At 38.2% G+C, this 25,335-nt stretch overlaps 1 protein-coding gene, 1 non-coding gene and 1 pseudogene across 3 annotated transcripts in view; 1 reads left to right on the top strand and 2 right to left on the bottom strand.

Moving 5' to 3' along the window:
- Positions 1 to 271: 271 nt before the first annotated feature.
- LOC116873492 lies at positions 272 to 374 on the top strand. The gene has a single exon (XR_004383822.1). It is a non-coding gene; the product is annotated as a U6 spliceosomal RNA (small nuclear RNA).
- Positions 375 to 12,523: 12,149 nt separating this feature from the next.
- Positions 12,524 to 25,335, bottom strand: part of CCDC18 (coiled-coil domain containing 18) — a 117,363-nt gene continuing 104,551 nt past the window's right edge. The window contains exons 29-30 of one of the 2 annotated variants that reach the window (XM_032867154.1): positions 22,216 to 22,683; positions 12,524 to 12,639 (exon numbers count right to left, since the gene is read on the bottom strand). In XM_032867154.1, coding sequence (XP_032723045.1) covers positions 12,625 to 12,639; positions 22,216 to 22,683 — 483 coding nt within the window. In that variant the 3' untranslated portion in view covers positions 12,524 to 12,624. Of the gene's footprint in view, positions 12,640 to 21,998; positions 22,684 to 25,335 lie in introns of those variants that run through there. The other variant, XM_032867152.1, reaches the window with a different exon arrangement.
- Positions 23,124 to 23,273, bottom strand: LOC116873489 (annotated as a pseudogene).

Below are 25,335 nucleotides of genomic sequence, written 5' to 3'. Positions count from 1 at the left end.
TTATTTTTGTTGTTAATTGTTTTATGTATTTAGATGCTCTCAAGTTAGGGGGTAAATATTTATAATTGTTAGATCTTCTTGTCGAATAGACACTTTTATTATATTGTCCTTCCTCATCTCTTGTTACAGTCTTTGATTTAAAATCTACTTTGTCTGATATAACGATTGCTACTCTGTTTTTCTTTTGATGCCCATTAGCATGGTAAATTGTTCTCCACCCCCTCACTTTCTATCTGGAGATGCCTTTGGGTCTAAAATGAATCTTTTGTTCTTGCTTAGGCAGCACATATACTAAAATTGGAACAATACAGAGAAGATTAGCATGGGTCCTGTGCAAGGATGACAGGCAAATTCACGAAGCTTTCCATATTTTTATTATAGCAAATAAATAAATAAAATTTAAAAACTAAAATAAAGTGAATCTCTTCCAGACAGCATATCAATGGGTATTGTTTTTGTTTTGTTTTGTTTTTTTAACCCAATCTGATACCTTATGTCTTTTGATTGGAGGATTTAGTCTAGTTACTTTCAGAGTAACTATTGAAAGATAAGAATTTAGTGCCATTGTATTACCTGTAAAGTCATTGTTTCTGTAGATGGTCTCTGTTCCTGTCTGGTGTTACTTTTGGGCTCTCTCTTCGCTCAAAGGATCCCTTTAATATTTCTTGCAGGGCTGGTTTAGTGTTCACAAATTCCTTTAGTTTTTGTTTGTCCTGGAAACTTTTTCTCTCTCCTTCTAGTCTGAATGACAGCCTTGCTAAGTAAAGTATTCTTGGCTCCGTATTTTCCCCACTTAGCACGTTCAATATATCATGCCAATCCTTTCTTGCCTGCCAGGTGTCCATGGACAGGTCTGCTGCCAGCCTTATGTTTCTCCCCATATAGGTTAAGGGCCCCTTGTCCCGAGGTACTTTCAGGATTTTCTCATCTCTGAAATTTTAAATCTTCACTTTTATGTGTCAAGGTGTTGACCTATTTTTATTGATTTCGAGGAGGGTTCTCCTGCACTTGAATGCCTGTTTCTGTCCCCAGATTAGGGAAGTTCTCAGCTATAATTTATTCAACTAAACCTTCTGCCCCCTTCTCTCTCTTCATCCTCTGGAACTCCTCTTATTCAGTTATTCTTTTGCTTTATGGTATTACTGTTTTCTAGAAGTCTCCCTACATCATCCAGTAGTAGTTTTTCTCTCTTTATCTCAGCTTCCCTATTCTCCATCATTTTGTCTTCTATAACACTGACTCTTCAGCCTTGTTTATTTTAGATGAGACTCCATTTTTTACTGCATCTTAGTAATAGCATTTTTAATTTCAGTCTGATTAGATTTTTAGTTCTTTTATTTCTACAGTAAAGTATTCTCTAGTGTCTTCTTTGTTGTTTTTTTTTTAAGCCCAGCTAATATCTTTATACTTCTTGTTTTGAATCCTAGTTCCAACATCTTATATCTATATTGATTAAATCCCTGGCAGTGACTACCTTCTCCTGTTCTCTCTTTTGGGGTGAGTTTCTCTGTCATTATGCCCAGAAAAGAACAGAAGAAAGAGAGAGAAATGACAAAATAATAACAAAACTGGAAAAATACAAATAAATAAAACAAACCAGAAGAAAACAGAAACAAAACAGAATAAGAAAAATTCAAACAAGTAAAACAGAACAAAACAATAAACTAGATCCCGTGTGTATTTTGGTCTGTTTGTTAAAAGAAACTAGATCCCAAAATAGGAAAGAAAGAAAAACTTATATACATACAAAATTACAGTAAAATACAAGGAAAGGAAACCCAAAATGAAAAATATGTATAATATATATATAAAAATTAAAATTAAGAAAAAGACCCCACAAATGCTATATACTGTTTTCCCCAAGAACTGAAGCTGTGCAGCCCTCTATTATCAGAAACTTGGTCTGAGCAAGTTGTTCTTGTTGGTCTTCTAGGGGAGGGTCCTGTTGCACTGATTCTCAGGTGCCTTTATAGTTGTGAAAATACTCCTCCCTTGCCAGGGGCTGGGCTCAGTGTAGTGGCTCTGGATTGCATTATGTGGCATTATTTTGTTCCCTAAAGGCTTTCAGCACAGATGGGGGATGAAAATGGTGGTGTCCCCTACTCCTTAACTCTTCTTAACTCTTAACTTAACTCTTAACTCTTCCCCCTATTAGATCTTGCTGAATAGTCCTTATTGTGATATAGTCCCCTTCTTCATCTCTTGTTACATTCTATGGTTTAAAATCAAGTTTGATATAAGCATGGCTACTCTGGGTTTCTTTCTTTCTTTGTTATATGTATGCTATCTTGTATTCTTTTTTTATTTTATTGTACTTTATTTTTTCAGTGTTCCAAGATTCGTATGGTCCATATATACAAAGGAATATTATGCAGCCATCAGAAAGGATGAATACCCTGGCTTTCTTTTGATGTTCGTTTACATGATAAATGTTTCTCCATCCCCTCACCTTCAATCTGCAAAAGTCTTTGGGTCTCAAATGAGTCTCTGGTAGGCAGCATCTAGATGGGTCTTGGTTTTTGTTTTTGTTTCTTCTTAAGATTTTATTTATTGATTTGACAGACAGAGATCACAAGTAGGCAGAGAGGCAGGCAGAGAGAGAGAGGAGGGGAAGCAGGCTACCCGCTGAGCAGAGAGCCTGATGTGGGGCTCGATCCCAGGACCCTGGGATCATGACCCGAGCCGAAGGCAGAGGCTTTAATCCACTGAGCCACCCAGGCGCCCCTGGGTCTTGGTTTTTTATCCATTCTGACACCCTGTGTCTTTTGATTGGAATATTTAGTCCATTTACATTCAGAGTACTGATAGATACGTACTTAGTGCCATTTTATTACTTGTTCTGTCATTGTTTCTGGAGATTTTTCCTGTTCCTTTCTGGTCTTTGTCACTTTTGGTCTTTCCACTGAAAGAGATCCTTTTAACATTTCTTGCAGGGCTGGTTTAGTGGTCATGAATTCCTTTAGTTTTTGTTTGTCTGGGAAACTTTTCATCTCTTCTTCTATCCTGAATGATAGCCTTGCTGAATAGAGTATTCTCTTTATCTAGTATTCTATTCTATCCAGCGCATTGAATATATCATGCCATTGTTCTGGCTTTCCAGAAGTTTCCGTGGAGAGATCTGCTGGTAACCTTACTGGTTTTCCTTGTAAGGTAGGGACTTCTTTTGTCTTGCTGCTTTTAGGATTTTTTCTTTATTTGCAAATTCAGCTGCAATATATCTTGGTTTTTGGCCTGCTACTGATTTTTATGGGAGTTTTCTGTGCTTCCTGGATTTGGATGTCTGTCACGGAGTTTTCAACTATAATTTCTTCAAATAAACCTTCTGCCCCTTTTTCCCAGTCTTCTTCTGGGACTCCTATGATACTAATATTACTATGTTTGATAGTGTCACTGAGTTCCCTAAGTCTACTTTTGTGATCCAAATTGTTCTCTCTTTTTTTTCAGCTTCATTATTTTCCATAATTCTATCTTCTAAGTACATTCCTGAAACATATTCCTGTTCTTCTCCCATCCTTGTTGTCATTACATCCTTTTTGTTGTTGTTATTTTGTATTTTATTGGACTGGTGTACATTTCACCATTTCTGAGAACGTGAAGTTAACGTAGGACTAAGAATATAGAAAAGGAATGGGGGAGAAGCCATCCACAAATTTGAGTAAACTGGAAAGGTATGTAAAACATTCAGTTGCAATTGAGGGAAAAACCTGTTCGGAGGTGAAGGGAGATCCTTGGTTTCTAACAAAAACCTCCTAAAGGCTCTAATATAAGGGTCAGTTTATGGAAAAACTCCAAATTACAGAAAACCCCATTAGGCAGGAGAAGTGGGCAGGATAGAAGGATGTGGGCTGTGAGGCAGCTGGTGTGCAGCAGGGTCGGCTGGGCTGGAGGCCGAGGTTCAGGCTCAGGACCTAGAGGTAGGAGTGGGCTGGAAGACTAGAAGCATGTTAACGCCTTCAGCCAAAGCTCTGGCTTTCCATTTCGTCTCTAGGATGCTGATGCTTTCCTCAGACAAGAGTCATTTCGTCCTTGTAGTCATTACATTCAGCTGGCTTTGAATCTTAGTTAATCCATTTTTCATTTTGGTCTGGTTGTTTTTTATTTTTTTTAGTCTCTGTAGTAAGGGTCTTTCATGCTTTTCTGCAGCCCACCTAGTATCCTTATGGTCACTGTTTTAAATATTCTGTATATCTGTTTTGGTTAGATCCCTGGCTATGACCTTCTCTTGTTCTTTCTTTTGGGATGAATTCCTCTGTCTTGGCATTGTAAGTCTCTGTCTTCTTCTGTGTGTTAGGAAAGCCTGTTTGGTTTCCTGCTCCTGAGAGTAATGGCTTTATGAAGAAGAGGTCATATACTGTCCAGGGCCTGGGACTCTAGGAAGTGTCTTTGGGGTATGCTGTGTGCCCTCTGCTGCTGTGTTTTAGCTGCTCTATGCCTCAGGTCAGTGCTCTCTAGAGTTTCTAACAGCCTGCAGTGGGGAGTGTTTGGACCTTGGCCAGAGTGTGGCAAGTTGTAACTAGGTGTGCTCTGGTCTGCTTGTTGAAAGAGACCTAATACTGCTTCCACTGTAGTTGAAGTTTTATAGAACTCTATGGTCAATAGACATGTGTGTGCAGGTTTTTGTGCTGGTCTTCTTGGGGAGGGGCCTACTGCACTGGTCCTCATGCATGCTTGCCCAAAAAAAGCCACACCAGCAGAGTGGGGTGGTGGTGGGGGTGGTGCAGGGGAGGATGGGACCTGGTGTGAGCAAGCTAGGCAGCGAGTATTGGTGCTCTGCTGCTTCCTGAAGTTGGTTCTGCTGAGGGGTGGGGGAGGGGGATGGTGCCAGCCTGCTCCGAGGAGGAGAGTCCGTGCTCACTGCTCTCAGGGAAGCACTTTCTGAGGAGTGAATAATTTCCCCTTGTGTGTTCATGGGCATTTTTCAGATCACTGATGTCGCGTTGTCTCTGGGTTTCTTACCTGTCTGACACAGCACTGCACATCCTGGGCTCTACCTCATCCAAGCTTGCTGACTTTTAAAATCCCAAACTTCGGGTCCCCGGGGTGGCTCTGTGGGTTAAGCCTCTGCTTTTGGCTTGGGTCATGATCCCAGGGTCCTGGGATCGAGCTCCACGTCGGGCTCTCTTCTCAGCGGGGAGCCTGCTCCCCCCCCCACCACCACCCTGCCTGCCTTTCCGCCTACTTGTGCTCTCTGTCAAATAAATAAATAAATAAAATCTTAAAAAAAAAAAAAAAATCCCAAATCCCAAACCTCAGGGACCTGGTGTGGTGGGGACTTCCGTCCTCTGGGAAAGGGCTTCACCATGCTGGCACTGCTGCAGGTTTGCTCCAGAGGGGCTGTCTCGTCAGAACTCAGGGGCATGGGGTTTGAAGCAAGCAGGCTAAAGACCCAGGGTCCTGGTTAGCTGCCCTCGGTAGGTGTGTCTAGACCTATAAGGGGCAGGGAAGGGAAATGGTGCCTGCTGTTTTTTTGGTCCCTGGAGAGGCAATGCCCCCTCTCACAGATGTGCCCCAAAACGTACAGTTTCTTCCCGTGCTCCTTAGATGCCCTTCAGATTGTGCAGTCTGCCCTGGGGGTGTTGGCCAGCTTCCCTTCCAGGAGAGGGGCTGTATCCTCCAGTCTCTATCCCAGGCCCAGGGACCTCTCAAACTCCAGTCCTGAGCCCAGCTGGCTGCAAAACTCACAAAACTCAGCCCTTCTCATTTTCCCAGCCAGTGGCTTTGGGGAAGTGTTCTCCTCCAACATTCCCCTGTTTGCCCCCCGCCCCCCGGCCTTTCTCTGTGACTAGGGCTCATTCCCCTCTGCAGCACCCACAATTGGTTTCTCCCCAAACACTTCCTACCTTCCTTGAAGTGGCCTCTTCTCTCCCTCTAGTTATGCAGTCTGTTCTATCAGTCCTCAGACTGATTTCGTGAGTGTTCAGAATGATTTGATAGTTACGTAGCTGTATTTGAGGCCCGAGGCAAGCCTAGGGCCCTCCTACTATATCACCATCTTAGCTCTGAACTCTACTTTCTATCTATAGTAGGTTCTTTATGAATAACTGTCACTCTGTAATGTACTCTTTTAATTTTCTTAATGGTAACTTTGAGATAAGTTTCAAATTTTGATCAAGTCCAGTTTATTAGCTTTTCCTTTTATACTTAGTGCCATTTTGGATCCTAAGACATCTCTACTTATTCTATGGTCATAAAGTTACTCTCTTGTTTCTTCTAGAATCTTTATAGTTTTAGCTTTTACATTTAGGTGTGTCATCTACCCTGACTTAATTTTAAGATACCTGAGGTAGAGAATGAGGCTCCTTTTTTTTTTAACTCCTTAGATTTCCTTTACCAGGGTGAGGATATTTCCTTCATCCTTTAATTTGTTGAGTCTTTATCATATATGGGTTTTGCATTTTGTTAAAAGCTTTTTCTGCATCTTTTGATATAATTGTGGTTCCTTCCCTTTATTTCTCTTATTCTGTGAATTACATTTTTTAATATTAAGCCAACCCAGACTTACTGGCTTAAGAGTCATTTAGTAATTTTTTAAAAGATTTTATTTATTTATTTGACAGAGATCATAAGTAGGCAGAGAGGCAGGTAGAGAGAAAGAGGGGGAAGCAGGCTCCCCGCTGAGCAGAGAGCCCAATGAGGGGCTCAATCCCAGGACCCTGAGGTCATGACTTGAGCTGAAGGCAGAGGCTTAACCCACTGAGCCACCCAGGTGCCCCAAGAGTCATTTAGTAATTATGTAAACTTCTTTTTATATCTCTGGATTTTGCTTGCTAATATTTTGTTGAGAATTTCTGTGTCTGTGTCAGAGGTTTACAAACTTTCTGTTGAAAGTCTAAATAGTAGATACTTTAGACTTTGTGGCCATATAGTCATTGTCACAACTATTCAGTTCCGCTGCTATAATGCAAAAGCAGTCCTAGACAACAGAAAATCAAACCTTATTCTTTTTAAAGACTTCATTTATTTTGTTTGAGAGAAAGATAACGCAATTAGGGTGAGGAGCAAAGAGAAAAGGAGAGAGAGAATCTCAAGCAGACTCTGCACCAAGTGCAGAGCCCATTGTGGGGCTTTATCTCATGACCCTGAGATCATGACCTGAACTGAAATCAAGAGTCTGTGACTTAATGGACTGAGCAACCCAGGTGCCCTTCAAACTTTATTTTAAAACACAGGAACAGGAGAGCCACATTTGGCTTGAGGATATAGTTTTCTGACCTACAGTGTATGTTCACAAGGGATATCTTTTTATGTACTATTCTTGGTAAAGTTTGGTATCATTGTTACGGTGCCCTGATAAAGTAATCTGGGAATTTTCCGCTCCTCCATTTTCATAATTTCAGGTGTTCTTAGTATTCCCTGATCATATTAAAAAATATCTGTAGGATCTTTTGTCATAGCCAGCGCCTCTTTCATTCTAAATATTGGTTATTTGTATTCTCTGTCTTGATCAGCCATCCTAGATCAAATAATTTGATTAATATTTTCAGTGAATCAACTTTTAGCTGTATTAATTTTCTCTATTTTCTGCATCACTGATTTTTGTTCATTTTTTCCCCCTTTTTCTTATGTACTTCAGGTTTAATTTGTTATTTCCCTTCTGGCTTCTTAAGGTAGAAATTTAGACCACTGATTTTAAACTTTTCTTTATAGATTATTTATAAATTAATTACAAAGTAATTAACTGTATTTCACAAATTTTTACTTTTGTGTCTTTATTATCAGTCAATTAAAGATGATATCTAAATTCCCTTTTTATACATACTTTGACCCAAAGGTTATGGGCATAGTTAATTTAGTTCTGTGGTATGCCTTTATTCGGGGGCCTGGTCCTTATACCTAGTGTGTGACCTTATGTGCCCAAGTTGTTCACTAAGTATCCTCCCCTGTGGACAAGCTGAAGCTCCAACAGTTCCTAGAAGTGTACAATTTCCGGTACCTCATTTCCATTCGGCCTCATAGCAGCCACTCTCTATTAGTCTTGCAGGTTTTCATCCTGTACATATAAAGCCTGCCCTTTGCAGCAACTTGAGGGAAACTCTCAGTCTTCTGTGCCTACCCTCTGTATAAAGCTTCCTCATCTCTGGTATTCTGCTCCACAAATTCTAGCCATCATAGCGACTCCAAACTCTGATATCTGCCTCAGCTCAGCATGAATACCACTCCACTCGGCTTTCTTTCCCTGTACCAGAGTTGTAACTGGAGAAGTTAGTGCCCATTCTGAGGCCTGGGCAAACAATAGGGTTAACTTGAATGTTTCCCTTCTTTTAAGGATTATAGTCTTGTGCCACCTGTTCTTCAATGCCTAAAAAGGACTGCCTTGCATGTTTTGTTCGGTTTTATAATCGTGTAGGACCTGAGGGCAAGACCAATACCAATAATTCTATTACGGCTGTATGTAAAAGGTTCCTACTCAAAGACCACATTCTTAACTACATTAGTAAATTATCTCTATGATGGGATTCCATATGATAGAAAAAAATGTTAAACACTAGTATGTTGTTTTTTTACCTATTAGGGAGAGGGCACAATTTGGGGGAGGGGCAGAGGGAGAGTGAGAGAATCTCAAGCAAACTCCCTGCTGAGCATGGATCCCTGACTTGGGGCTCAATCCCATGACCCTGAGATCATGACCTGAGCTGAAATCAAGAGTTGGATGCCCAACTGAGTCACCCAGGTGCTCTGGAAATATATTCTTAATAATACGGAAAAATATCAGCAGGGATTAAAGAATGAGAGAGATGAAAGGGTAAGAGATTGTTGTCAGAGACTAGGGATGCTGGAATGAAAGATTTCATAGATGAAATACATTATAACAAGATCTTACAGGCCTAGATGGCTTAAACAGAATAGTGTAATTTCTATGTTTTGCATAAAGAGGAAACAGTGACCTGACAGCCACTGGATTATGGTCTTTGATGGCAAGAACTGGGTGAATGATGATGGAAAATAAGCAAACCTCTAAGTAAAAGGAAAACGGGAAGCAGGACAGTAAATTTTGAGAAAATGCCATTAGTTCAGTTTTGAATAAATATTAAGTTTTCTTATAAATCTATATGACATCTAGGGACTGTCTGGGTAGGCAACTGAAAATACAGATCTGTTGCAAGGAAAATATGGAGATATAGATCTGAAAGTTATTACCATAAAGATTATTACTGAAGCAACAGGACTGGATGAGATGATATAAGAAGAACATATACCTTTAGAAGAGGTAAGAAACCGAAGGTAGAAACCTAGGGAATCCCAATATTTTAGAGTAGGCATATAAGAATACTAAGAATGGATGTTCAAAGAAGTAAAAGGCAATATAGAGAGGCAATGTGGCTTTAGTGGTTAAGAGCATGGACTTTGGAGACAGTTCAAATCCCAGCTATTATAAAGCTACATGACCACGAAAAAAATTACTTAACATTTGTCTGTTTTCTCTTCTGTAAAGCACAGTGAACAATACTAGCACTTGCCTAATGACAGACAATAGTGATAGCTCTGGAGGCTCATTCAGCCCCCAAACTCCTGTCCTCTCAAACTTTATTAGTAAAGAAGACAGCTGGATCAACAAATTTGAGTTAGCTCAACAGAGGAACAGAAAGGTTCCCCCTCTCTAACACAGCTACTTCATTTACAAAGAAGTTTCCATTAGTACATAGCTACACAGATATTTCCTACCCCACCTCAATAATAAATATGTAGAACATTATGGAGGCAGGGTTTCTTTCCATTGGAACTTTGGACACCGTGCATGCAGACTATCCAAAGTTATAGGATAAGAGTGGGATTGTGTGTTTTCTCCTACTACTGACTCCGTAAACTTTTCCTCAATAAACTGTTTTACATCTATATCATACGGTACTACAGTGCTGTGCTGCATGACTTCCTTGAAAGATATTTCCTTATGGCTCTTCCTCTTACTTGTTCCTCATTAAAATACAGTAATACTTGTAAAGAGTTTACAAACCTGCCTGGCCCACAGCGTTAGGTAAAGGTTAGCTATTTGTTTTTAAAAGGAGAATCAGGAAAGGCTAGCAATGTTCTAGAGTCAAGTCAAGAGATAACAAAGGAGAACTGGTAAACAGTGTCAAATGCTACCAAAAATCAAAGAGTGAAAATAGGACACTGGGTGTGGCAAGAGAGTGGTAAAAGATTGTATTAGGTTAAGGATTGGGTTGGAAGTAGGGTAAAATAGGGAATATAGAATGGTTTTTCTAAGAAATTTGGTGGCAAAAAATAAAAAAGTGCATAGGTTAGTGTTTTTTTGCTTGCAAGTGACAGAAATCTAATTCGAACGAGCTTTGTAAAAGGGCTTACTATAAGAGTATTGTGATGTTTCAGAAGGCAAGGTCAATAATGTGGCTGAGTCTCAAAAGCATGTGGAACCAGGATCTTCAGCTATTCTTTTTCTTGTTCTTCTCTGTAGGTTTGTTTCACTTTCTCTCCTTCTTTCTCCAGACTAGTTGCATTGCTGCTCTGGCCCACATGGTAGGAAAGATGGCTATCAAGAGCTCTGGAGTTTAACATTTTACAGTCCAAGCATGCAAAAAGATAGAGGAGTTTGTTTGCAGTTTGAGTTTTAAAATTCCTAAGACAAGGGGCACCTGGTTGGTTCAGTGGGTTAAGCCTCTGCCTTCAGTTCAGGTCATGATCTCGGAGTCCTGGGATCAAACCACCGCATCGGGCTCTCTGCTCAGCTCAGCAGGGAGCCTGCTTCCCCCTCTTTCTCTGACTGCCTCTCTACCTACTTGTGATCTCTGTCTGTCAAATAAATAAATAAAATCTTTAAAAAAAAATTCCTAAGGCAAGACTCTGGCCCTTAACCTAAGTGTCTAACCCTGAATTAATCCACAGTAGCCAGGGATGATAGAGGTGAATGGACTGGAGTATAACATGGCTATTCCTATTGCAAGTATGTATGAAATGCAATGGGATATGGGAAAGTTCAAACAAAATAAGTATGCCCTATAAGGATACAGAGTATTTTTTGAGAAGTAGGTATTATAAAGGTGGGGTTTCAGTTTTTGTTGTTTGGGCCAGGGAAGGGATTTGAACATATTTATAGGAATGGGAGAAACCAAAGGGATAGGATTAAAGATAAAGGACAAGGCATGGGTTATTTAAGAGAGTAAAATCTAAGAATCAAAGGGAAAGAATGGAATTTAGTGTACAAGTACAAGGACTGGCCTTTCAGAGAAATAGGCCTTTATGAGAGGGGAGGGAAGAAAATATGAATGCATGCTGGCATAGGCAGGTCTAGAAAGATGAAGGAAACTGGTGGAAATTGGACCTGAAGATCTCCCATAAAGTATGTGGTTAAGTTACCTCTTGAAAGTACAGGAGATGCAGTAAAAGGGGTAGTTGAAAAGAATAACAAATATTAACATTCCTGTCAAGAGGAAGAGAACAGAAGCTAAAAGGAAGAGGTTAAGGTTTGTCAAAATTAAGAGTCCAGCTCTTAATTTAATTAATGAAGGTGTCAGAAGTACAGTGTGACTAAGTAATGTTCACTAGTCCATGACAAGAGCTCATAAGGCACATGATAGAAGGTCAGGGGAAAGGGAAAAAGGGTGTTGGCCAAGAAGACTGTATCAGTAATTTAACTCTTACAGTCAAGTCACTGGTGAGTAGCAGTAAAAAGATAAACTTTATTCTACTCCTGACAAGTAATTACAAATTCTGAATTACTGTTATTCAAATAGTACTGTCAACATTAATGGCTTTGCTGCTTAAATATTAGAAAAATTCCTAAGGACACATTTATATATGCTTTAAATATATAGTCTAAAGCAAACAAATTTGAACCCTAGAGAGATTTTTAAATTTGAAGGTTTAACTATGTCATCTTAATTTTGCTGCAGTATTTTTATTCTACTATAAAGCTAGCCATGTATAAATGTGCCCCTAACCCAAGGTCCATCTCCTGATACTTAGAACGAATCAGTTTCTTGGAACACATACTGGTGTCATTATGTAAATAATTCCACCTGTAAAACAGGAATAATAATAGTTTATACCTCACAAAACAGATTATGTGAGGAGCACCTGCGTGGCTCCGTTGGTTAAACATCTGCCTTTGGCTCAGGTCATGATCTCAGGGTCCTGGGATTAAGCCCTGCATTGGGGGGGGGGGGTCCCTGCTCAGCAGGAAGCTTGCTTCTCCCTCTCCCTCTGCATGTCGCCCCCCCTGCTTGTGCTCCATTAAATTAACACAAAATAAGTTATGTTAATTTAATGAGTTACTATAAAGTGCTTAGAATAGTGATGGACACTCAACAAAAGCCAGACATTATTAGTATAATTATGAACCTGGGGCAGAATGACTTCTAAATTCTTACTTACTCATTCTAAAAGTAACATATTACTAGAACAATAATTGAAAATATAAATTAGTCCATGTACTTATTATGCATTTTAACAGTGATTTTTAGATAAAAAACAAAGCAGCAAGTTAAACCAAAAATGAGTAATGGATTAACTTTCACAAACAGAATAAGGTTTAGAAGAACTTTCTTTAAATATACTGAAATAAAAATTTATTCAAAAGCAATAAAATAACAGCTTCTATGAAGTATGAGCTACATGTAGTAAACACAGTACCAAAAATCTCATTTTCTCCACATCAACATCTTCATTTAATTATAAATTTTCTCCCTGGAATAAAAAAAAAAAAGATTAGCTTTTGAAATATTAATTTAGCATTAATATCCACTATAATAATCAGGAGCATAACTTGAAGCAAGAGTGGGAAGTATTTACTCAATTAAGAAATATGAGTCAGAAAAAGTCAATAATGGACCACATGGAATATAAAAAGCAAGTAATTCTGGTTGGGGGGCAATGGGAGGGAGTGCAAAGTCAAACTAAATTGATATAAAAAACAAAAACAGAAGACATAAATATTTAGACAGTGATGTCACACCATGGTCTGAGGGCACAATAAGGAAGATAGATGAAGGGCCACCTGAAAATAGTGAAAAAGAAGAGAAGTAAGAGCAGGAAGGGAAATGACAAGGAAGAACCGTGTGCACAAAGAAACAGCACAACATAGAGAAGTAGAGAAATATAGAAAAAAGGCCCAGGAGATTTTTCTTTATTAAGAGGGAGAGAAAGAGAACAGGGGGAGGTGTAGAGGAAGAGAGAGTGGGGGAAAGAGAATCTCAAGCAGGCTACGCGCCCTGCACAGAGCCTGATGCAGGACCTGATTTCACAACCCTAAGATCACGACTGAGCTGAAATCAAGAGTTGGACGTTCAACTCATGGAGCCATCCAGGTGCCCCGGGTCCAGGAGATTCTAAAAATACAGGTCAAATACTTTTGTCATACTTAAGTCAGGGATTTGAAAATGTTACCATGTCCTTAGGTATTACCTATAGTCTTTCTTTGCCTTGTTTCTTTCCAGCTCTGTTTTCAGTAGCTGACTTTCTCACTTCTTATTTTTTCATCTTATTGCATGGCATATGGACCACATTTGTTAAGTATTTCTCCTTTTTGGAAATAAGATGGATACAAATAATGCTTCTTGTAACTTCCTAATAAACTGTGAATTAGCTAATCAATCAAATTCACAGCACAGTATTCCACCATTCAAATCTAAAACAGGAGTTTTTAACTTTCTCTGAACTCCTTTGATAATGTGTTCAAAATTTTGTGCATGTATAATTTTTTGTGACTTCTGAAGTTTTTGTCAGCGGCTTTATTGTTAATGGAACTGGCAACAGAGTTAACGGTTAGGAAAATCATTTGGGCTACAACACAAATAAAAGAGCTAACACTTATTAAGTGCTTCTCACACAATAATTTCTAGTTTTTTCCTGCTGTATCAGTGGACTTTAAAACTGCACACTTGGTGGGGGCACATGGGTGGCTCAGTGGGTCAAGCCTCTGCCTTCAGCTCAGGTCATGATCTCAGGGGCCTGGAATCGAGTCCCACATCAGGCTCTCTACTCAGCAGGCAGTCTGCTTCTCCCTCTGCCCTCCCTTCCCACCCCTGTTCTCTCTCTCTCTCAGATAAATAAAATCTTTAAAAAATATATAAAACTGCACACTCTGGAGCAGGGCTGGATTAAGCCCAACTAATACCCTCAACACAACCCAACAATGATGCCCCCTCACCTGACCATTGCTTAAAATAAGGAGCTTAAGGATTCTTAACACAGATTAGTGCATGACTTAAATGCCAGCTTGTTCTGCTCTCTAGAGAAGTGAAACTCACACCATAAATCAGAAACCAATGTAGTATCTTGAGGACGCCTTCAAATCAAACTTAAACCTGAGTCACTCACTATACCGAAGAAAAAGATACATTAACAGTGCACATTAAATTGCAACAAGGCAGATAAAGACAATTACAAAAAAATCTACTACACTTAGGTGTGGTGGTGAAAGGGTTAAGAGCATTATAGCTAGAGTAAAACCAGTGCTCCCCTTCCCTTGGCGCCCTAAACTCAAGTTTATTTTCCTTAAAGGTTAATTCAGGGCTGTTCTGGAGTCTGCATAAGCAGACATGTAAAGAGGTGAACAGGTTAAGTAACTGGATAAAGGTCAGATACAATCCACCTTTAATCAGATAAATTATCTTTGTATCTGATTGACATATTTGGGTGGTTTCTTCATGACATCTCATTTAGATAATACTTTCCTTGGCTTAAAAAAGTTTTAACATTTCTGCTTTTAAAATTTTTTTTTTTTTAAGATTTTATTTATTTATTTGACAGAGAGAGATCACAAGTAGATGGAGAGGCAGGCAGAGAGAGAGAGAGAGGGAAACAGGCTCCCTGCTGAGCAGAGAGCCCGATGTGGGACTCGATCCCAGGACCCTGAGATCATGACCTGAGCCGAAGGCAGCGGCTTAACCCACTGAGCCACCCAGGCGCCCCAACATTTCTGCTTTTAAATCAGAGACCAATGTAATATCATACTTTCATGTGGGTGAAATGAGCTAAGGACCAGACATGGCCTATAGATCAAGGTTCTACAACCCAATTTTATATGTCATTTTTTTTTACATTTATTAATGCAATGTACATATAAATGACCATCAAGTTAGTTAGTAAAATTATAGGAAGTCAAAGCTTCTTTCAATGGTAGCAGTCTTGGGCACCTGGGTGGCTCAGTGGGTAAGCCTATGCCTTCGGCTCAGGTCATGTTCCCAGAGTCCTGGGATCGAGCCCCAGAGCCCCACATCGGGCTCTCTGCTCCACAGGGAGCCTGCTTCCCCCCCTCTCTCTTCCTGCCTCTCTGCCTACTTGTGATCTATCTGTGTCAAATAAAGTCTTTTAAAAAAAAAATGGTAGCAGTCTTGCTCTGAATTTTCTCACCTTCTATTAAAGACAAAACACACCCCTAATCTATTAGGACTAGCGGGGAAGGAGCCCCTAAAGAGAAAGTATTAAGAAGATGTCTTCAGTCACCTTTCCCTTAAGATTAAGGTTTAATACACAAGTAGTGACCATCCAAAAGTTGAATAAAACCCACAGATGAGCATTTGTCAAGCATCAGTCCCAGCATGGGTCCCAAAGGTGTAGTGAATGGAGTTCTGAGCAAACCAAAGAACCAGTCCCTTCTATCAAAGATGAACACAGGTCATGCAGTTGAGAGTCATGAGCTATGAGGCCCACGTGAGATTAATGTTGAGTAGCAATTGTGGTTTATACAATTAAAACTCAGAATATGACTAGCAATAAACAAAACTATATGTGAACAGAATTTAACTTTGGCTGGATTTTCTAAAAATAAAACCTGGAGATAACATTTTGCATATTTTAATATGGCTCTGGGCTTCCATTATAACAGAATAGGTAATAGTGCCCACTACAATAGAAGAACCATTTGGTAACTATTAACCATTTGGTAACAGTACCAATCAATAAAGATTAAATGAGTCAATTTATGTAAAACATTTATTTATTTTTAAAAGATTTTATTCATTTATTTGAGAGAGAGAGAGAGAGCATACAAGTGGGGAGAGGGGCAGAGAGAGAGGGAGAAGCAGACCCCTTATTGAACAGGGAGTCCAGTGCAGGGCTTGTTCCCAGGACTCTAAGATCAGGACCTGAGCCGAAGTCAGACACCCAACTAAGCCATCCAGGTGCCCCTATGTAAAGCATTTAAAATAGTGGCTGGTGAGCGCCTGGGTGGCTCAGTGGGTTAAAGCCTCTGCCTTCGGCTCAGGTCATGGTCCTGGGGTCCTGGGATTGAGCCCCGCATCAGCCTCTCTGCTCCACAAGGAGCCAGCCCCCCCACCCCCGGCCTGTCTCTCTGCTTACTTGTGATCTCTGCCTGTGAGATAAATACAATCTTTTTTAAAATAAATAAAATAGTGACTGGCAATAAAATCTTTAAAAATAAAATCTTTAAAATAGTGGCTGGCATATAGTAAATGTGATGTATTACCATGATTACAATATGTCACTGTACTAATCAAGTTTATCCTACATAAAATAAGTTTTGTTTACCAGAAATAGACTTGCACATCTAGGACTCTAAGACCATTGGAATAGAGTAGAAGTTCTCAAAGAAAGCAGTACTCCCCTCCTGGAGAACATTCTGAAAATTTGGTTCTTTTTGGTTGTCACTACGCTGGGGAGAGCCTGTTGCCAGATGTATTTGCAGGGCCATTTCACCCAACAGAACTATCTGTCTGGCAATCCTACTAGACTTCCCTAGTCCTTTTATATATTCTCATTTTCCAAGATAATTTTTACATACCTTTCCTGTTCTTAGTCCTCTAGAATCTTACCCTGTCACAGTTCCTAACGTTACTGAGAAAAACTTCACTAAGAAAATAAAGGCATTTGATAAAGAAATTGCTCCCTTCTCACCAAATCTACTCCATGTGTTTCTGTACCCATATATTGACTTTCTTCCCACTACATTACATGAACTGTCTCTTCTTTTATCAAAGGCCAGTTCTAGTTCTCTGCTATATTCTCTTAGCCTACCTTAAGAACTTTGTACCTCCTATTCTCTGTCTTGAATTATCAGTTTCCCTGTCTACCAGATCACTCTAACCAATAAAATGCTATTTATCTCTTATTCTAAAAAAACAAAACAAAACAAAACTCTCTCTTGACATTCCATCTCCCTCATTTCTTTACATCAAAAGAGTTGCCTGTTTTTGGTGTTTCCTTTTCTTCTCCTATTCTCTGCTGATCACACTCTAACCAGGCTGGCTTTATCCTGTTACTCTAAAGCCTTTCTCATAAATGCCACCAACAGCTTGCACAATGCCAAATATATCAATTATTAATCCTCACTTTATTTAGCAACATTTAATCTTTTCTGAAACATGTGCTATATTACATTTTCCTTATTTTTTCTATGTCTATGTTTAAATCTCAGCTTTATTGGATCCTCAAATTCTTGAGTGCTAAAAATAATTTAGCCTTACTAACTTAGGCTTAATTTGGGAGCTGCTTTTTCTACCTCCACTAATTCCCTGGACTTAATCCAGCATTATGGCTTTGACAACCATCTATATGCTGATACCTGAATTTATAACTTCAGCCTCATTAACCCAGTCATTTGTTTGTCATCTACAGTTGGACATCTAATAGAAATCTCAAATTTAATTTATCTAAAGTCAATCTTTTGAACTCTCCATGCTTCCAAATCTGCTCATCTCCTAGTATCCCCAACTGAGTGAAAGCTCAGTTACTCTTGCCAAAATCTCTGGAGTCTTCCTTAACTACTGTTTCACTCAAGACCTACATTAAATCCTGTTGGCTCTGTCTTCAAAATGTATCCAGAAATGGAACTATTCTCAACAATTCCACATCTGTCCTCCTCCCTACCCCAAATCATCTCCTGTGGGGATTATTACAAGTAACCTCCTGGATAGTCTCTGCTCTTGCTCCTTTATCATCCATTCTTCCTAAAAGAGCCAGAATGATTCTTTAAAAACATAAATCAGATAAACGTCACTCCCCTAAGCAGGACCTTCCAATGGCTTCCCATCCCACTTCAAATAAAATCCAAAGTTCTCACAGGAGCGGTAACACTGCTGGAGCACCCCCACCTTAAAACCCAACAACTAGCATCATCTCTTATCTCCTACTACTTTCCTTCTTGTTTATACCAAACCAGCAATACCTTCTAGCTGTTTTTTGCGCCTATCAGGCAGGTCACCACCCCAGGACTTCAGTGTCTATTGTTCCCTTTCCTCCAATGCTCTTCCTTCAGATATTGGGATAGCTTACTTCTGACTTCCTACAAGACTCTGATCAAATGTCACCTTCTGAGACCTCTTCCCTGACCACCCTGTCTAAAACAGTACCCCCATCACATTGCATGTTCTTACATATTTCCATCTAGCACTGGAGCATATGTCTATTTATTTGTTTACTGATGATCTCCCCACTAAAACATAAACTCTGTTTGGACAGGGTCGTTGTCATTTCTGTTTATTTCTATAATTCTAGTGCCTGGTGTATAGTAGATGTTCAATAAATAATGAAATGGCTGATTAAGTGATAAAAATAAATACAACCTTAGTTTTAAAGGCTATATGAAAACTAATTTTTAGGTATTATATATGATTTTATCAGGCATTATACACAATTGCCTAGTTTACCACTTGAAATTTCATTTGAAAATTTTATTTAACAAGAATATTACTTAAATAGTGTTTTGCTTTTAAGTAGTAAATTAAGCTCTTTTCAATGTGGAAAAATGAAGGTCTTTGTCTTGGATCCCATCTAAAAATGCTTTAAAAACTTTTTAGGCCACCAGTGCTATTTTGATATGTTTGAAAATGAAAAAAATGAGCACTGGAAAAAGCTGGATTTCTCTGGAAGGGATTCTTTATTTCTGCATGCAAATTATAGATTAAATGCTTTAAAAAAATATTGAGGGGCACCTGGGTAGCTCAGGTGGTTAAGTGTCTGCCTTTGGCTCAAGTTATGATCTTGGAGTTCTGGGATCAAGGGCTACATCAGGCTCCCTACTCAGCCCAGAGTCTGCTTGTCCCTCTGCCTCTGCCCACCACCCCCCCCCCTCCCCCACCCCCCTTCCCCCCCCCCCCCCCCCCCCCCCACCCCCGCCAGCTCCTGAACACAGGTTCTCTCTTTCTCTCTCTTCTCTCAAATAAAGAAAATCTTAAATGTTGAGTGTAAGGTATGTGTAATAGGAACAGAATTGCCTATTTATGATATGCTCAAGGAATAACAAGTAGAAAATCATGTAAATGAGATACTCTGCCGCTATGGAAGTCTATGAACAAAACAAAGGTCACCTTAATTTTTTACTAGAATGGTTTCCAGGAAGTCTAGAAACACAACAAGTTTTGGAACTCCAAAAACATTTTCCAGTACAGCTGACCCTTGAATAACATAGGTTGACCTTTGAATAACAGGTTTCAACTGCACAGGTCCACTTATATACTAATTTTTTCAATAAATGTATTGGAATTTTTTTTTTGGAGATTTGCAGCAATTTGTAAAAACAGAAGACCCTCACAGCCTAGAACTACTGAAAAATTAAGAAAAATGTATGTCATAAGTGCATAAAATATATACAAATTTATTATAAAAAGTTAAGATTTATCAAAATTTACACACACAGAGACTGTATATGGTGCCATCTGCAGTGGAAATGTAAACAAATGTAAAGATGCAAGATTAAATAACTGCACAAAAGTAAATGCAGTACTACTGTAGTAATCTTGCAGCCACCACCTGCTGCTACCGTGGTGAGCTCAAATGCTGTATTGCTTAAAACACTGTGTGACATTAATCGCAGTTCGTCTCACCAGTAAAATTATGTATCGCAATAAAAAAGTGACCTCTTGCAGTTCTCACATATTTTTTTGGTGTTTAGTGCAATACCATAAACTTCTGAAAAACATCAGGGGACCCGTAGGAAGTGCTGCTGGTGATGTTGGAAGTGCTCCCAAGAAGCAGAGAAGAGTTGTGTCATTACAAGAAAAAACTGAATTGCTTGGTATGTACCATAGATTGAGGTATGCAGCTGTGGTTGCCCGCCATTTTGAGGAAAATGAATCCAGTGTAAGGACCATTGTAAAAAAAAGAAAAAAAAAGGGAAATTTGTGAAGCCATCACTACAGATCGGCGGGCAGGTATGAAAACCTTGCACTTTTTATCTTGTGTTGAAAATGCAACTTTTATGAGAGTAAATGAATGCTGTAAGAAAGGCATATGCCTATAAGACTCTAATACAATTCAAGAAAAAGCAAAGTCATTGTACAATAACTTAGAGCAAATGAAAGGTGAAGGGTCTAAAGCTGGAGAATTTAAAGCCAACAGAGAATGGTTTGATAATTTTAGAGATGGGTTTGGCCTAAAAAATATCAAGGTAGCCAAGCAGCAGCAGCAGACAGTTCTGGAACACCATTAGAAAATCACTGAGCAGGGACGCCTGGGTGGCTCAGTTGGTTGGACGACTGCCTTCAGCTCAGGTCATGATCCTGGAGTCCCGGGGTCGAGTCCCGCATCGGGCTCCCGGCTCCGTGGGGAGTCTGCTTCTCTCTCTGACCTTCTCCTTGCTCATGCTCTCTCTCACTGTCTCTCTCTCAAATCAATAAAAATAAAAAATCTTCAAAAAAAAAAAAAAAAAAAGAAAAAGAAAATCACTGAGCAAATGGTGGAAGTTGGATTGGTATTGTATAAAAAGAAATGCAAAAGAAAAAAAAAAAAAGAAAAAAAAATCACACAGAAATAGTGATGTATTCCATAAAGCTACACCAAATGTACCTGCCTCTCCTGTCTCCCCTTCCACTTCTTACCCCTTCTGCCTCTGCCACCCTTCAGACAACAAGATCAACTCCTCTTCTTTCTCAGCCTACTCAGTGAGAAGACAAAGATGAAGACTTTTATGATAATCCACTTTAATTTAACAAATAATCATGCTGCATGGTTAATTACCTTATCTTTTGTATGGGTGTTTTCACGTGAAAACATAGTAATGTATGACAAGAACTGTGAGACATTTCTGTGTCATCATCACCTAAGTACTGATTGTATAGAACATCAGGTACAAGATTTGTATGGAAGTGGACAGACTATCCTTACATAGATTAAAGGTGAGTAATAGGTAATATAAACTTCATAATGTTTTTTACCATTTTATAACTTCACTTTCAAAGAATAACACCATACAGTGTGTCCTTCTCTCTATTAAATGAAGAAGGTGCACAACAGCCCATCATCACAAGTAAGTGATTTTTAAGAAAATATAACACTGTTTCCAGTGCTGTATTATAAATATGACTAGAATATTGTTTGCCATAAAAGTTTTATTATTCATCCATTAGTGTATAGGCTAAGCTACCATAAAGCATTCATATTGCTACTGCTTCCTTTTCAATGCATGAATTATTATACCTGTAAATAAATATGAATTTATTTTTTACATTACCTTTTCATTTTTGATATCTAGTGTTATGTATATAACATCTACAGTGTTTGGTATAAGACAGTATTGATATACGTACTGACAAAATGTAAACAGATGATTTATAAACTTACAGTATCAATAATATCTGGTACTGTAAATGTACTTTCTCATATGATTTTCTTAACATTTTCTTTTCTCTAGCCTCCTTTATTATAAGAATACGGTATATAATACATATAACATACAAACCATGTGTTAAATTGACTGCTTAGCTTCCCATAAGGCTTCTAGTTAACAGGCTATTACTAGTTAAGTTTTGGGAAAAATCACTGTATGATGTGATTAACATAACATAATAAAAAAGTAAATTTAAAAAAGTTATATACGGATTTTCAGCTGTACTGGGGTGGGAGAGGGAGGCAGGGGGTCAGTGCTTCTAACCCCCGCATTATTCAAGGGTCAACTTTATTCTAGAGTTCAAAATACTTCCCTAAAAGTAGGCAGACTTAGTTCTTTAATCAAATATAGATTATATTTAATTAAATGTATAGGCTGTTTTAATCAAAGTTAATTTTCAAAGCTAAATTTTCTTTTTTTTTTTTTCTTTTTTTTTTTTGAAGATTTTATTTATTTGACAGACAGAGATCACAAGTAGGCAGAGAGGCAGGCAGAGAGAGAGGGGGAAGCAGGCTCCCCGCTGAGCAGAGTCAAGGCTAAATTTTCAAACCTACTTACAATGGATTTTTTTGAACTTTCAATATTTGTATATCACTTAATAGCATGCTTCATTGAAATATATGGATTTTCCTACAAATAACAAAATGATATTCACTGGAGACAAATTATTATAACTTCGAGTGTATGACATTACATACCTGAGGTAAACCAGCACCTGTTTGCATAGAAGATTTTTTTAATAATCTCACTTCCTTGTTTATGTATCTTAGCATTCCACTGAGAGTACTGAAGTCATTACTCTCAGAACTATCATCTTCTGGGTCATACGTGAGAGGTTTAAATGAGTCTGACTGGGTATAAGTCAGATCCTTCTGGCTTTCTTCTAATGTTGCAGGCTGTTCGAACTGCATTTTTTTTAAGTCCTGTAGTAATTCTTCAGAAAGATCTTCATCACTACGTGTCTTGAAACTAAGGTCGCTGGCACTAATAGAGCGACGTAGCTTTCTATACTTGATAAAAGCTGTGTGAGAATGTTTAGCAAGTTTTGGATCTTGAATGTCCGGCATAATTTCTGCTGCAGATGTAAGCAGGGCTGGTAGAAACTTGAGGTCTTCTGCCCTTTCACGTCCAGAAATTTTGGCTTGTAATCTGGTTAATTCTGATTCCTATAGAAAAATAGGCACATAGTAGGTGTTTAGACATTTTTGTTAAATGAAAAAGTTACTTAGATGTCTTCTGGGAGTCCATGATTTTCTAAGTCAACCTTCTGCCCAGAACACATATTCCTTTTATAACAACCCATGAGACTTTTCCAAGCTCTGTTTAAACCCTTCATTTTGAGACAATTACATATGTTCACTTGAAATATGTTAAAACTATGCTAAGGAATTCCATGAAAACTCGATTTTCCTTATACCAAGGTTTTTCGATTTTAAGTGCTAATGATAATAGTATCAATTTCTATTTAAGACTGAAATCTTACATCTAAAAATTTCTCTTCAAAAGTATAATGGTACACTATATTTTGCTAATCTTACACACACACACACACACACACACACAAATACATTAAAAAAACTACTCCCTTTAAAATTTCTAATAGGAAATAAATTTATGTTAACTATTATGCTTCACATGTCTTCATTACAAGAAAGCTTCATTATACCAGAAATTTTTCAAAGAAAAACCTTTCAATTAGCAATAATTGCACCTCGGATAAACCTCATTGGCTGCGATACTGCCACTGCGCAAAGCTCAAAGAAAAACCTTTCAAAAAGTGATTTAGTAAGGATTGATTTATGAAATATTAAACTTATCATTTCTTTTTTTTTTTTTAGGTTTTATTTATTTGACAGAGAGATCACAAGAAGGCAGAGAGGCAGGCAGAAGGCTCTCTGCTGAGCAGAGAGCCTGACGCAGGGCTCGATTCCAGGACCCTGAGATCATGACTTGAGCCCAAGTCAGAGGCCCAGCCCACTGAGCCACCCGGGTGCCCCTAAACTTTTCATTTCTACTATTTTTTCCATGTCCTTCATTTGGATCCTCTGACCCAACTTGAGAATCCAAGAATGAGACTGCGTATACTGAAAAACCATAAAGCCTAAAAAAATGAAGAGGAGACCTAAGTTAAATAATGTTTAGTAGTCTTCTGTTCAAATACATTTTCTGTTTCTTATAGGTATCCATAAAATATACATTTCTAAATTGGTCACTTTTAATCTGATAGTATCTATTCTTTCTAAAAATATTCTGCTTACTAAAACTGTCATAACCACAGAATACATTACAAAATGAAAGTTTAACGTGCTTATTTCAGTACTACTTTCTCTAGGTAAACATTATTTACAAGTGGCTAGAGTGCCAACTTTTGTAGTAAATCTTGTATTTACATTCTGATAATCACAATAAAGTAGCTATAGAGTTAACACATACAGGGTTCTGTGCAGTTGAAATAATTTTTAACTCTAGCCACAGTTATCTAGCCATAATTGAGAATTGTGCTATCTTAGCTAAATCGAGTCCATGTAACTTTCAGTTTAACACTTGGCTTTTATAATGAAATATAGTATAACTGAATACGTTAAACATAATTCAACTTATTAAGACTTGGAGAATTCCACTGTTGTGGTCACTATTATATAATAAAGTAATATCCTTAGGGCTCTCAGAAAATGGTCTAAGCTTTGCCTTTACTCTGGTTAACCTCAAATGATAGGGTATTTGTGAGGGTATTACAGGAAGTGAGCTGGAAAGATCAGTTGTCTCAAACACTGTTCTTTCTTCTCCCTCACTTCTGTTTCTGTTCTCTGTCATTTACTGCTGCTGTCAATGGAATTGTTGTCCATTATTTATAGCTACTTCTAATTGTTATAGTTATGCCAGCTTCTGCTCTTGTTAGCTTTTTTTTCCTTCTATCCTCCTTAACTATTCTTTGGTTCAGACTTTAGAGCCAGTTAATATTGACTTTGAGAATTACTGTCAAAAACTTCTGAATAATTAAGTGCAATCCAATTCTATTTATCTCAGTAGTAGTAATTAACAAGTGAGCAGAGATAACTATAACAAAGGATATACAATGCAGAATCTTTAAATTTTGAGTCGATTTTTTATAGTGAAGTTACATAATTTTATATAATTGTTGTAAATCTCCAGAACACTAGATATATTCATGTCTCTAAAAAACCAGACTGTTCAATCTAAACATAATTTTAGATTATGTCTAGGGGCGCCTGGCTGGCTCAGTGGAGCACGTGATTATTGATCTCAGGGTTGTGAATTCGAGCCCCATGTTGGTTGGAGAGATTACTTAAAAATAAAATCTTAAAAAAAAAAGAATATGTATATTCAGCTTTCCTTAGTACTGTGAATAACAAGTATGTTACAAAAGGAATTTGCGTGCTCAGCTTAGTAACTAGAAATATTTCTAAAATATTTGAATTTTTTTGCTTTTTAATAACTTCCATTTTGTAATAAAATTATTTATTGCTTCAGAGCTGTTAGTGAACATTTTTTGTAAGGTCTTAGCTAGCAATGTAAATCTCATACATAGTGGCAGTTTTGAACTAATATTAAAACTTTTTATCTCTATGCAGCAGTAGTGATATTAATTCCAAATTCTACACTAAACTGCCTTAATCAATAGGGCTGACTCAGCAGCAATGAGCTATTTGGAAAATAGTGTATAGTAAATTTTTTTTTAATATAAAGGAATTTTGTTTAATGAAAAATGCTCCTACTTGTAGGTACATCAAGGGTGGAACTTTCTAACGTAAACATAATTAAGTCTGTATTTGAATAAGTTCTAGTCCAAGATGATG

The sequence above is a fragment of the Lontra canadensis genome, unplaced genomic scaffold (genome assembly GCF_010015895.1).
Source record: "Lontra canadensis isolate GAN:19392208 unplaced genomic scaffold, GSC_riverotter_1.0 scaffold33, whole genome shotgun sequence".
Classification (NCBI taxonomy): domain Eukaryota; kingdom Metazoa; phylum Chordata; class Mammalia; order Carnivora; family Mustelidae; genus Lontra; species Lontra canadensis.
This window is presented reverse-complemented; position numbering and strand designations above follow the sequence as displayed.